At 38.0% G+C, this 14,643-nt stretch overlaps 1 protein-coding gene across 4 annotated transcripts; it reads left to right on the forward strand.

Moving 5' to 3' along the window:
- Window positions 1-3,582: 3,582 nt before the first annotated feature.
- TMEM126B (transmembrane protein 126B) lies at window positions 3,583-9,957 on the forward strand. 4 transcript variants are annotated; one of them, XM_045815625.2, is made up of 6 exons: window positions 3,640-3,730; window positions 6,118-6,305; window positions 6,568-6,689; window positions 7,717-7,910; window positions 9,249-9,360; window positions 9,622-9,957. In XM_045815625.2, exons 3-6 carry the CDS (start codon window positions 6,577-6,579, stop codon window positions 9,803-9,805), a joined length of 603 nt encoding a protein of 200 aa, XP_045671581.1. In that variant the 5' UTR covers window positions 3,640-3,730; window positions 6,118-6,305; window positions 6,568-6,576; the 3' UTR covers window positions 9,806-9,957. The 4 variants fall into 4 exon arrangements, with proteins under 4 accessions (XP_045671580.1, XP_045671581.1, XP_045671582.1 ...); XM_045815626.2 differs by having other exon boundaries at window positions 3,648-3,730; window positions 6,145-6,305; XM_045815624.2 differs by lacking the exon at window positions 6,118-6,305 and having other exon boundaries at window positions 3,583-3,730.
- Window positions 9,958-14,643: the final 4,686 nt, after the last annotated feature.

Raw genomic sequence — 14,643 nt, forward strand, 5'->3', positions numbered from 1 at the left:
ACCTCTCTCCTTTCTCTCTCCTCCTCGTCTCCTCTCCCTGTTACATACACACATACACAACGTGTAATTCAATTATTAATCTAAAATAAGGCAGTCCAGAAGGGACAATGTCCAGAGAACAATAAGTGGTAGAGAGAATAAAAACACATGGTAAGTAAGTCAAAGAGCCATGCCATTTATTGGCTATATCACCATAACCATTCTTGTTCCAGATAAACCAATTGTGTCAGGTCTGGACAGATATGGCTCCAAAATCTCAAAGAGAGTTTATTTATCTCGGTGATATTATCGGGGAGAGCAGGAGAAGGAAACAATCCCAGTCTCAAATCCAATGCACAAAGGAACGTTTCTAAGTGTTTCAGGGGTTTTCTATCCATCTGTCCCGTCCATCTCTACAGATACCAGTTGGGTAAAGCATCTCACTGATTTTAAGTTTCCTCAATGCACCTTCCAAATCCATAGGTAGAAGGATTAAACATCATGCAGAGCCAGGTTGCCCTTAAACCTTCACTCTGAACTTTAGTTTCAGTTTGTAGCAACTCACATAACTGGTCAGCACTTGGATCTATGCCAGTCCGGTATATGGAGTGCAAGGGTGTTCGAATAAATTTTGGTTCAAAACTCTTGAGAAAATTCTTTATCATTGATCTGATCTTCCACACCACGTCAAAAAAAAAAAAAAAAAACTGGTTTCATTAGGATCCTTAAGAACAAAGTTAACCTGGGGTAGATCTAGGTTAAAGTGAATTCCATGGCCTGACCTATAATAAACTATACTTTAGAAAGCCACTGGATCCTGATCCATTCTGGGGAGAAAGGAGGGAATCAGAGGTTTACCTCATTTGGGAAACTTGCCAATGGTATTATTAGATGATGCATACATCTGGAAAAGCACGGCAGTTACCAAAGTTGTGCTTTATCACAAAAGTGAGTATTTACCCTAGAGTAAACCCAAATTCATAATTTATTTTTTAATCAAAAGATTAATAAATCTGTAATTGTGTTCTGTACAGCTTTGTTATCTTTTACAACTATGTAATTCACTTGATAGATATTAAGTCTGGAGTGCCTGGGTGGCTCAGTCAGTTAGGTGTCTGCCTTAGGCTCAGGTGATGATCCCAGGGTCTTGGGATTGAGCCCCCAAGTCAGGCTCCTTGCTCAGCAGGGAATCTGCTTCTCCCTCTCCCTCTCCCTCACCCCCACCCTGCTCATGCTCTTTTCTCACTATCTCAAATAAATAAATAAAACATTTAAATAAATAAATAAATAAATAAATAAATATTAAGCTCATGAGGAAGAGCTCCACCTTACAAGTTTCATTTTTAAAGATTGTTCAAAAGTAACCTTTGACAAGCTGAGAAAACAAGCTAAAGAAAAGCTCAAATCTGTAGTATCAAATCTATGCTGATTATAAACAGTAATTTAGACAACCTGAGTTATGAAATCACAAATGTCTATAATTAAATACTATAGTCCTACTTCATTATACTTCAGCAAAATACTACTGAATGAGTACCACAGAAAAGACAGTATTACAATAAATATTTCCCAAAACCCAAGCAAAATTTTACTCTCAAATGGAATACAATTTAAATAGCAAATACCAGAACCAAGAAAAGGGAGAAACATATATAGGAAGCCTCATAGCCCACCTTTCTTCTTGACTGGCATTCTTGGGTCTTTCCACTGCCACAGGATCCAAGATCTCTTTTCAGGTCTCAACTTGATCCAGCTGGACTGAGGCCAAGAGCCAGGTAACTGTTGCAAACCACTTCACTGTTCAATTTTGAAATCCAGGCTGTCTTCTCTTCCAGATAGAGGGAAAATGATGTATTTTTTCCCACAATTAAACTTTTGATACTGCCCACAGAGTTCAGAGAAAAATAATCTTGAGTTTTTCAATTTTTATAAAATATTTATTCTGTTTTAAAAAACTGAGAAAATTTTGTAAGCATAGAAAATGTTATTAAAAATCCTCTTCAGACATCAACATTTTTGGAATTCAATGACTAACTCAATTAAGGCACAAACCAAATTTACACAGCTGTCTCATTACTCAGTACATGATCAAATTCAAAGATGAATGGGTTGATGATAAAGATCTTCAATTCTTTAGAGAAAAATTTAATCCCCTCCCCAACAAAAAATACTTTTAAAAACCTTTTTGACTCTGGTCTCTAAAAAGGGGGGTGAGTTTGAACAGTTTTCTGGGGCAGAACACAGACTGACTGAAAGACCCCTTTTTATTTACTGGACCAGAAGTTCCAGATCTCACCCCCTCAGTAAGACAGGATCCAGCTTGCTGTCACTTTCATTTTTTTCTTCTGTGCTCTCCAAGCCCCTCGGGCTTAATCCTTAATGCCCCTCTGATTCTGATCCTCCCATGTATTAACCGAGAGGATTGAAAAGAAGGAAAGCAATCCCTTGGCATGGAGACATTAAAGTGACAGTGCTACTCAATGGGCACTTGATGCAGGATGAGTTGGCGAAGCAGATTTCTTCACACTGGAGTCATTCACATCATGCCATCTCTTCGCATCCAAGCAGCTCCCTATCCGGCGAGGAAAAACACTGAGACTGTTCGAGATAAGTCAAACCTTCCCCCAAAGGTGTTTTCTGAGACGATGTAGTAGTATTAGGCATGTGAGCACAAGCCGTGCAAACGGTTCGCGATTTCCTAAATCAGAGTTCTGAGGCTTGGCTTCCACATCCACCCTTTCTTTCAATCTCTCTCCAAACTACCCACCTTCCTTTAGCAGAAAAGACAAGAAATCTCTACCGCTGGCCACCCCTGCCCACACCCCGTTCTTATATAGAAGTGCACAGAAATGTCCTGCACCCTCCACGCGATGAAATGTTTCCTCAGGCAGGAGAAACAGCAGCACTAGAAATTATATAACTCTCGAATTTGGCTTCTCTAAGACATGGAGACTGGAGGGTCGGGGGTTGCTGGTCTGGGAGATACTGCTGGGCACTGAACGTGCACAAAAGGGCGCCAGGCTTCCTCGCAGCGCCCCCCACCCCGAAACATCGGCTTGCAAAGGGGGATCTTCTTGGGAAGTGGGGGGAAATTTCTCTCTGGTCCCTTTCCAAGCGGGGTGAAAGGATGGAATATGAGGGGGCTAAAGACTGGGAGAGGAGTCAGACCGGTGCGGGGGGAGGAGGCTTGTCGGGGCTGCTCTGGCGGCCGGTTGGGGGCTCTGGGGAGGAGATGCCCGGGAAGCCGAAGCCTTAACACACGAACCAGGCCAGAGGGGAAAACTCCCTCAAGGAGTGAAAGGGGAGGGCAGGTCGGCCCCAGCTAACGGAGGTGCCCAGAAGAGAGGAAAGCGCGCAGCAACATCCCTGCGCTCGGACCGCCCCACGTAACCCCCTCAGCATGAGAGAAGAGGGAGCTCGGCTAACAAATAGCACGGTAAGGGAATGCATGACTGGCAAGAAGGCGGACCCACGGGCGTCTGGAACTCCTCGAAGCCAATGAGCGGCCCTTATTTCTGGACGCCACGCCCAATCACAGCCAGGATGGAGGGCGCGGCTTTTGACTGGACCGGGGAGGGCCGGGGCTGCAGGCTAGAGGCGTGAGCCGGCACCACTTCCCGCTCCGGGCGTTCTGGGTACCCACCCACCGCTAGTCATGTGAGCCGCCAAAATGGCGGCGCTCGGGCGTGAGGCTGGGGCTGACCTGAAGGATGCAGGTGTGGTACCGCTGAGAGCTGGGGAAGCGCCCAAGGTAGGCGGAAACCCGGGGCCGTATAAGTCGTGATTTCTGCAGCCTCAGTACATTAACGGATTCTTCTGAAATGATGAAATTTCAAAATCTAAAGAGAACAGCCTCCATGTCCATTCAGGGCACAATCAACGAAGCTCCCTGTTGTTATGGAAAGAGGCGGAGGGAAAGGAGACCTGAAGTCCAGTCCCGATTGCTTGCAGTTTCTTTTGTCTTCTTTGCGCCGGCTTTCAACTTGAAGTACTTCCGTGTAACTTCTCCCCACCCCACCCCTACCAAATCCTCCCCTTTCAGGTACTCGTTTAAACGTTACTTACTCTGGGAAACCTTCCTACATTTCCCTGGCTAGGTTAAGTTTGGTTTTTCTTATGCTTATTGTTTGGTTTGGTTTCATTTTTATGGCACACTAATTCTGCCTTTCAATTACCTGCCTTTTTGTCCTGACCTCGGTTGGGTTGTGGATTCCAGAGGACACAACTGCATCTTAATTATCCTGGGGTCTGTCAAATATCAGGCGCTGTGTAAATGATGAGTATTAAATAAAATTCAGAAAAGTCGGGTAAAATAATACACATAAAAGTAATCAAAACTGTAAAATACTTTGCAGACTATAAACCTGAATACATACACTCTTACTAGGATAATCGTGGTGACCAGTTGAGTGGCCTTGGACTAGTCAATTTTTAGATAAAATGATGGTTATATTTGGTGGACAGAGGTGGGTGGGAGATGGGCTAAATAGGTAATGAGTATTAAGGAGGGCAGTTCTTATGAGCACAGGGTGTATTTTGTAAGTGATGAATCACTAAATTCTGAAACCAATATTAGACTATATGTTAACTAACTAGAATTTAAACAAAAAATTTAAAAATTAAAATTAAAAAAAGTTGGTTATCACAAAGTCTTTATATTTCAGTACTTGTTAAAAGTCTATCAAAAAAATTACTAGTCTATTTCTCTGCTTTAATAACAGTGCCTTCCAAAGACTAGGCGCTAAATAAATATTTGCACTCAGTAACTATTTGTCCTGTTTCAGTGTTTTAGAATCATAATATGGGTGTCTGGGTTCTCTGTATGCTGATAGTGTAGACAAGGTAGAAGGTTGGTATAAGGCATTCCCTGAGAGTTTTCTTTGTGCGAAGTAAGGGACTTAAATGAATTGGATGACAGCAAAATAAACATTTATTTTAAATAAACATGATAAATTACCATGTTACTGATATCTGCCTTCATAGTACATTAGATGGATTAGATATAGAATCTCCCTTAGGTATACTGTATCTTCCATTTTCCATTTATATGTCCAAAAGAGCCAAAAGATTAAATCTCATCCATAAGAAATTGTAATTTATAATTTTTTCTCTGTCCTCTCAGATATTTTAAAGAAAAAGATAGTACTGGCTTAGAGTCCAATTCTGCAATGATGCTGGGCAAGAAAATTGTCCATTATTACTCATTGTGTAATAATATATGAAAGTTCAAAGGAGCCCATAGCTTCAGAATGTTGATGCCATGGATGAATTAGCCTTTCATTAGTTACGGTTAAGATTGGTATATATCACTTATTCAGCAAATGAGTATTACAGTGATGTTCAACAATTACAGCATGTGTCCACTGATTACTAGTGTCAGAATCACTTGGTCTATTAAATTGCAGATTTCTAGACTTCACCCTACTCCTATTGAATCCAGGTATCAGGAGGGAGCTCAAGAGACTGCATTTCAAATAAACCCTCCTTGTGATTCTTGTGCAAACTTAAGGTTGAGAATCACTGATTTATTATCTTCTAAGGTCATTATGCTTAATCCACTCTAATTCTCTTGCCCACAACTCCTGAAATTTGAGATCTAGTCTATGCCCTTACTATAAGTGTTAAAATGGAAGTCAGTATACACTGTGAAGGGCCATAATTTTTTTAATCTATTTATCAGCTAATATGGAATCCCATGCCCGAGTGTGGCAAAAGATTTAACAAATGTTATTGTTAAGACTTTTCACAGAGACCCAAGAGTCCTACCCAGAGCAAAACATTCAGAAAGGATCCTTTCTTAGGATCCAATTTTGTTTTGTTTTGTTTTGTTTATCACTGTTTTTTACTTTCTGTTAAGATGCTACTGTACAAACCCTCTTGGTCCCTTGACATTGGCAACTGTGTGTTCATGCATCACACTTGGGACACAGGAACCTTCACATCCTGGAGCCCAGTGCCACAGGTCCAGGCTCCCTGGTATACTACATATAGTTTCCAGCAAAGGCTGTGTTTCTGCCCCAGGTGCTCCTTGAGAGCTGGATATATAATTTATGTAATCCAAGGTATCCATGAGCATTACCTCAATCTAGCCTGGAATAGTGTCCCTCTCTCTGATGTTCTCTCTCATTATTCTCCAAGGCAATCCCTGCTCTCCTCCTTCTCCAGGAAATTCAACATAATCTCTAAAATGAGCTCAGGCTTTCATGAGACAGTTGTCAACAATTAGCTATTGTTTCTACAAAGGACCTGGCTACCTTTGGGGAAAACTGTAAGAAAAACAAAAATTCAGTATCTCAGGAAGTTATCCTTCTACACTAGGTCCTAAGGCAAGTCACCCTTTCTGAACCTCATTTTTCTTATCTATAAAAGTATAAAAGTAGAGATGATCATTATTCTACTGATTTCTCAAAAAGCCATTGTCTAGCAGATAATAAGAGCTACTGAATATTGATTGAATCATTGACGAAGTATGTGAAAGCAGATGACATTTTACTAGGGTCTAAATGGTTTTTAATCTGAATCTAAAATTTATAAGATTTATTATTAATATCATAAGCTATTATGGTTCTGAAATTTTGTGTTTTCCAGGACACCAGAATGGCAGCATACACACATGGTCAGCGCAGTCTTTCTCTAGGAGATGCAAAATTCAGAAGACCAATGGTCATCGAAATCATAGAAAAAAAATTTGAATATCTTAGAAAAGAAAAGTAAGAGACACACCCAGACTGAAAGTCAATAACTTTATTTGCACATCTTCTATGTTACCATTGTTTCTGAGTATCTCAGATCCTATTAACTTTATTGAGTTGGTTTTCCAGAAAGTTTATGAAAAAACTGGAGGGAAACATGGACAGATGAAAATAGTGGTTTGTTGGAATATTGGGACTGTGGATAATTTCTTTTGCTTCTTAAAAAAGAAAATGTCCAAAATTACTGTTGAAATGTTATTTGTACAATAAACATTTTTAAATTAAAAGCAATTAGGAAAATACCATTTTGGGAGCTACTTATATTTAATTGATGTTCAATTGTATTAAATTCAGTTTAGAATTGATTAACTCAGCACAGTGCTGAATTCAGCAAAGAGGAATACAGATTCCATGATGTACATATAGTGTCATATTACCGTTTCAATTTAAATAACAGAGCTCAAGAAGAAAATAAAAGGATGTTAATCTTAGACCTCAGACATTTCTGAATTTAGGTATGAGTCAGAATCAGTAAAACTAGATCTGTCAAATCTCTTTGCATGAAGCTTTAGAAATCCTGTACAAATTATTTGAAATATATCTGCACTAATTAAGAAATAGTTATTTGCTAAAGGGCCTAACCAGATGTAAACAACTTTGTTCATATGACTTAAATTAATCCTTTTAGTAGCAAAAGCAATATTCTTAGATATCTCATAAAATTTGGCTATATTAGAATTATTAATTTTTATTTGTGGCCAAAATTTTATCTCTTAAAAAAGTTCCATTTTAGAACCACTCTAAGTGATTTCAGGAAGAGACTTTTATCCTCTCATTAGAATGCAAGTTCCATGAGAGGTGGGATTTTTTTTCCTTATTCACTGCCCCATCCTCAACACATAGAAAATGTCTTTTGCATAGTAAGTGTTCAAGAAATATTTGATGTTGAGTAAATATGTAATAATAAATGACTACTCAGAAATTGATATATCCATTAAGAGAATATTATGTTGAATGTAATTTTTCTCTTTGTTTTTCCTGTTAGGACTTTAAACATATATGGCACAGTGTTCTTTGGAACAGCAGCTAGTTTCTCTGGAATAATAGCCAACTTCATTTTCAGACACTGCTTCAAGGTTAAACATGATGCTTTGAGGACATATGCATCACTGACTACACTTCCGTTTTTGTCTACTATAGTCACTTATAAGCTCCTTGTAACAGATGCTTTGTATTCGGGTAAATTTAAATTCATTAATGTATAACGTGTTTATGTTTAAGTAAAATTACACATTAACATATACTGTTGCTACTGTTGATAATGATCACAAATGCTTGTATATTGCTTTACCACTTAAAAAGTACCTTCACATATATTGTCCTATTTCATCCCCACAACAGTTGTCCTGATTAGGCAGGGCAAGTAGTATTGTGTCCTCTTTACAGATACACAACCAAAGCTAAGACATGTTCAGGTATGCTAAGAAATGGCATAACATACTGGGGGAAAAAGCAGGCTTTGGCATACTGCACACGTGATTTCAGATTCTGCCTCCCACCACTTAAGTTTTGTGACAATGGGCAAGTCATTTAATCTGAGACTCAGTTGTCTAATTTATAAGTTAGGACTACTAGTTCTTACCTCACAGAACTGTTGTGATGATTAAAATACTGTATGTTAAATGCCAAATGAGGTATCTGGCTGATTGTGGGCTTCTAATGTTATTTCCTGCCTCCTCCCCTTGCCTTAAGTTTCATAACTAGTAATGGTGGAACCTCTGAATCCTATTTATCAGGTCCCTGCTTAAATATCTCTTTCCCAGGGAAACGTTCTCTGATTCCCTCAGGGTAGATTAGGTTTCTAGATACATTCTCTATACATTTTACCTTCAAAGCATTGTGCACACTTAAAATTTTATTTATTTAAATAATATTAAATATTAAATATATTTATTTAAATAAAAATGTCATTCTTTCCTAGTGGGCTCACCTAAAGGTTAGAGATTGGGTCTTTTTTACGCAACATTATATCACCAATACATGCCTGACACAAAGACAATAAAAATGTATTAACCTAGAATCCAGATTTCTGGGTCTGCTGGTTTAGTATTTTTCATTGTCAAATTGCTTTCTGCAACCATTATATATATAAGAGATAACTCTTGGGGCGTGTGCATGGCTCAGCCATTAAGCGTCTGCCTTTGGCTTGGGTCATGGTCCCAGGGTCTTGGGATCAAGCCCCACATCGGGCTCACTGCTCGGCTGGAGGCCTGCTTCTCCCTCTCCCTCTGCTCCTGCTTGTGTTCCCTCTCTCACTGTCTCTCTCTCTCTCTCTGTCATTTATAAAATATTTAAAAATAAAAATAAGCGGTAACTCTCCTTATGTTAAGTATAATAAAAGCATTTTTAAACGTGCATTTAGTCTATCATGTGCCTAGACTGAATTTCTAATATTCTTTCTATTGTTTCACTATGACTGAAGACAGTACAGATAACTACTCTGTAAGGGCACAAGACTGTCTTAATAGTTCTTATCCTGAGTTTTAAAAGGAAATCAAATTTACTTTTGTTTTCCAGGCAACATAAGCCAGGAAAATTGTGTTCTGAGAAGTTCACTGATTGGCATAGTATGTGGTGTTTTATATCCCTGTGGTTTGGCTTTTTCTAAAAATGGACGCCTGGCAGTCAAGTAAGTTTGTCTGTTTGTTCCTTTTCTTCCTTCCATCCTCAATTTTTTTTTAATGTTCATAAACTTTTCTTATTCTTTAGCTGCCAGTGACACATTTTAATTACATTTTAATATAGCTTGGCACTTCAAATAGCTAGCTTTAAACGTTTTTGCTATCTACATGCAAGACCATAGAATAGAAATTATCCATTTAGGAGAAATCCATGAACTTTTCATAGAAAATACATCCAGAAGAAGTTCTTAATTATTTTTCTTTTTTAGGTATCATACTGTTCCACTGCCACCAAAAGGAAGGGTTTTACTTTACTGGGTGCTGCTTTGTCAAACAGAGATAAAAGCAATGATGATTCCTCTAGTCTTTCAGACGGTCTTTGGAATATTTAATGGTCTACAGCATTATGCAAGATTTGAAAGTACACTTGAGAAAACTGTACATGAAGATTAAAGAGTGAATGGATACTAAGTCAGCAGAATGGGTTTTTTTATGATGAGGACTCAGGCATTGCTGAAGCAGTTAAAAGTAACTCTGGACAATTTGTTTCTGTTCCTTTTGCCTGGTATACAGCAGGTTCTCAATAAATATTCAGTAATTCAGTATTTAAATGTACGTTTCATCTTTCTTCATTGTGTGTGGAAATGGGTTTGAGACTTCAAGGTCTGCTCTATTTATCTATTCACTCATGAGACATTTATTAAGCACCCTATGTCTCAGGTACCGTGTAACATGTAATAAGGAATGGTCCTTAACCCAGAAGGAACCCACAATTAGAAGAGAAATTTAAAATGTGAACACATAGCAAGAGAAAGTTTGAGAGGAACGCAAATAATTCTGTGGGCATACTGAGGATATGACTATTAACTACTTGCACAGAAGGGAAAACTAAGGGAAAAAAGTGTCATTTGACGTATATTTTGAAGGAGCAGTTGAAAGTTTGTAAGAAAGCAACACAGTAATTAACATACAGCCCATTCCTCTACCCTACATTCTTATTCTGTATACTTTCTAGCCTCTTATCATTAACAAATGTGCTGTTAAAGGAACTTTTATTGGGTGCCTATTATGCTGTGCATTAATATAGATACTGGGGGTCCAAAGATTCAGTCCCTGCCCTCAAGGAGCTCAAAATTTAAGGAGAGAGATTACAGCATACTTCCTAAAGTCTTCGAGAGCATTCCTTTATCTTAGTTCAGGAAATGAGCACTGTCTAATGAATAAGGCACAGAATGGAGCCCCACGGTTCATTCTCCTTGTCTTAACTATGTGTATCTTGAGATAAGATTTGGTCATCTGAGGCCCCAAGCAATCCAAAGCAAAATGGAAGTCTTATCAAGGTGCTCTATGACATTATAGATAACAAACTGGGATACACCCTAGTGCTAATGAAAAAAATAAAAATAAAACTAGTTAGCTATCCAACTTGGTGTTCTCAGAATAATTCATGATACTTGAAACTGAGGAAAGGGCAGGTGACTAGGGGGGAACAAAGTTAAACTGATAACTGGATCAATGGTATTCATATTTTAACTTTTTAAAAAAATTATTATACAAAGATGATACATGAATACCATCTCAATGTACCATATTCAAATGACCCAGAAATATATAGAGCAAAATTTGAAAGTCTCCCACATCTTCACTCCCACATCCTATTTCTACTCCATTCTCCAGAGGGAACCACTATCAAGTTAGCATGCCTCTTTCCTTGCAGTATTCTTTTGTAACTTAACATATTTTTTTAAAAAATATTATCCACACATAGTATACTGAAAATTAATTTTCACTTCACTATGTGTCTTGGAGGTATTTTCAACTCATTACATATAGGTCTAACATTTTTTTTAGTGACTAACATTCTTGGTGATTCCAGTATTCACGTAGGTGATCTTTCCAACACCCTGGTCTCTCTACCTCACCACTTACGCCCATGGTCATACTCTAGAACTGTGCCATCCAGTATAATAGTCACTAAGCCACATGTGGCTACTGAGCATTTGAAATGTGACTAGTTAAGATGTGTTGTAAGTATAAAATACACAAGTTTTGAAGAATTATGTAAAAAATTTAAATATCTCATTAAAATATTTCATACATGATTTATATATTTTTATTGACTATGTTGCTGTAGCCTGAGTCATTAAGTTCAAATTCTCTACATTCTTAATTTTAAAATTCCATTTTTCTGATCACTACCTCCTGTCCTTCCTGTTCATTCACTCTCCACAACTCGCATTACTATGACCTCACCAGAACCTATAATCCATCAATCCTACTACCTTCTTACTGTCCTGCATGCCCCTCACATCTTTACTGTTGTTCTCCAGGTTCAGCCACATCAATCTTTTTTAAGTGTACCAATCTCAAGGCAAAAAATAAAAAATAAAAATGAATCTAGTTAAGTTTAAATAAAAATACTGGCCTCCTTTTTGAGTTTTCTGTTCATGTCCTTGGCCCATTTGATTTGTAGAAGCTCTATAAATTCTATGTTTTATTTGTTCATATGCTGAGGTAGTAATCTGGGAAATACAGCAAGGTTGACTTAGGTTACCCTCCCCTGCCACCTGAAAGCTGACAAGATTGGTACCATACTCCATGACTTCACTTTGCCTTTTCTACAATAGAAAAAGCTGGGAAGTCTATTGATATTTTCCTCTGGTGATGGAAAGCAGTAACTTGCCAAAGTGGCTTTAAGAGGCCTGAAAGACAAAATTAGGGAAACCTTGATCTAGGCTTGAACCCAAAGGTGATGCTAGGTGAAAGGAAGCAAGGTAACAGAGACAAGATGGGTCAGAGGTGTTAAGTACAGCCTGGGCTCATCTCTCAGGTTCAAATGTCAGCTTTACTACTTACCAACAGGATGACTTTTAACAAGCCATTTCACCTCTCTACACCTCCATTTCCTCATCTGTAAAATAAAGAATAAAGATTTTACTGACTTCATAGTGTTGTTGGGATTAAATGAGTTAATATATGTAAATTGAAACAGTGGCCAACTCACAGGAAGTCTACATGTGTTACTGCTGCTACTGTTATTGTTGCTGGGACTCCATACCAGTCATCACAGCCCTTTCCCTGGCTGCAGTTAATGATTTTAGCATTTTTCTAGGAAAGATTAGAAAGAAGAAGCACAGTGAAGAAAATTCACAAGATATCTCTCATATGAATAAATATGTATTCACTTATTCAGCTAATATTGATTCAAGACCTAGTGTATGAAAGACATTGTATATCACACATTGAACAAGTTAACCTTTCTGACTGTGTTTCCTCAAAATATACTAATAACTCACAAAATATACTAATAACTAATAATCTCACTTTGCAGTGAGATTACAAAGATTAAAGTACACGGAACAATACCATACCATACCTGGCATATAGGTGGTGCTCAATAAATGTGTTTACATTGTCTGTTTTCCCTACTTCGTATATAACAATGACTAAGATATGGTCCCTACTGTGAGAAGTTACCTTCTCTCTTGCCTTTTCTTCTCCATTTCCCCCAACTGCCTAAACCATTTGATTTTTCCCCATTTTTGTATTGGATTGTATTACATTGCATTGCTTGCAATGTATTGTATTGATTTTCTCTCTGCTTTTATCAGTTGCCACCTAAGGTATTGGCACCTGGATTGCCTTGCTCAAAGAGCCAATGGGACTTGCATTCAGTCAGTAGTCCCATAGGATTGTAATAAACAAAGAAGTTCTTAATGAGCTCAAGAGCACCTCCTATGGCTATGTACCCCAGCCCAGTGCCAGTGCCGAGAAAATAGGCGAAAACTCAGAACTACCACTTTCTCCCTGGAGGTAGTCTACACATTTTCCTAGCTCCTGCCTATGGCATCCAGCCTCCAACCAGCCTGCTTTTAGATGCTGACTGAGATCCTCCCCTTTGAGACACTGATGGATTCAACTGCTGGGAACCACCAAGAACAAAGAAGGTGACTTGGACAATCACAGATTTCAGAGACAAACAGAAAAACAAGCCAGGCTAATTGATGAGATTCATCTCCTACATGCGACCATGGAAAGCCACATGCAAAATTGGACCCCTATCTCACACCACATAAAAAAATCAATCCAAATGGATTAAAGACTTAAATTTAAGACCTGAAGTCCTAAAACTCTTAGAAGAAAACACAGGGGGTAAGCTTCATGACATCAGTCTTGGCAATGATTTTTTTCTTTTATTTGACACCTTAAGCAAAGGCAACAAAAGGAAAAATAAACAAATGGGACCATATCAAACTGAAAAGTTTCTGCACAACAAAGTAAACTATCAACAAAATGAAAAGGCAACCTACTGAACAGGAGAAAATATTTGCAAACCATATCTGATTAGAAGCTAACATCCAAAGTATATAAGGAACTCATACAACTCAGAGCAAAAAGCAAACAATGTGATTTTTTAAATGGGCAAAGGAACCTAATAAACACTTTTCCAGAAAAGACATAAATGGCCAGCAAGTATCCAAAAAGGTGGTCAACATCACTAATCATCAGGGAAATGCAAACCCAAATCACAATGAAATAGCAACTCATACCTTTAGGATGGCTACCATCAAAAAGACAAGAGATAAAAAATGTTGGTGAGGATGTAAAAAAAAAAAAAGGGAACCCTTGTGCAGTGCAGGAATGTAAATTGGTGCAGCCACTATGGAAACCAGTATGGAGTTTTCTCAAAAAATTAAAAATAGAACTACCATATAATCCAGCAGTCCCACTCCTAGGTATATATGCAAAACAAATGAAAACATGATATTAAAAAGATCTATATTCCCATGTTTATTGCAGCATTATTCACAAGAGCCAAGATATGGAAACAACTTTAATGTCCATCAATGGATGCATGGATAAAGATGTGAGAGAGATATATACCCCATTGTGTTTATATACATTGTATATATATATGTACAATAATCTATAATATTGTGTGGGGGGATGCCTGGGTGGCTCAGTCCATTAAGCATCCCACTCTTGGTTTTGGCTCAGGTCATGATCTCAGAGTCATGAGATCAAACCTTGCATCAGGCTCCACACTTAGGGAGATTCTCTCTCTCCCTTTCCCTCCACCCCTAACCCCCCACTCATGCTTTCTCTAACAAATAAATCTTTTAAAAAATAATATTGTATATGATAACATATACAATTATAATTGAATGATTATAATATTTTAAGTAATATATAATAATGTATATTATACAAATAATGATATACTGTATCTGCATCTATAGACATATAAATAGCAATATTCTTCAGCCATGAGAAAGAAGGAAATCCTGCTA

This window comes from Ursus americanus, chromosome 16 (genome assembly GCF_024610735.1).
Source record: "Ursus americanus isolate L20-20 chromosome 16, mUrsAme1.1.p, whole genome shotgun sequence".
NCBI lineage: Eukaryota > Metazoa > Chordata > Mammalia > Carnivora > Ursidae > Ursus > Ursus americanus.

Excerpts from the sequence above, each read along its gene's own strand:
- TMEM126B (XM_045815624.2), top strand. The coding sequence starts at position 3,650 with ATGGCGGCGCTCGGGCGTGAGGCTGGGGCTGACCTGAAGGATGCAGGT. Across the intron at positions 6,690-7,716 it reads GAATATCTTAGAAAAGAAAA|GACTTTAAACATATATGGCA; the intron begins GTAAGAGACACA and ends TTTTCCTGTTAG. Across the intron at positions 7,911-9,248 it reads AACAGATGCTTTGTATTCGG|GCAACATAAGCCAGGAAAAT; the intron begins GTAAATTTAAAT and ends TTTGTTTTCCAG.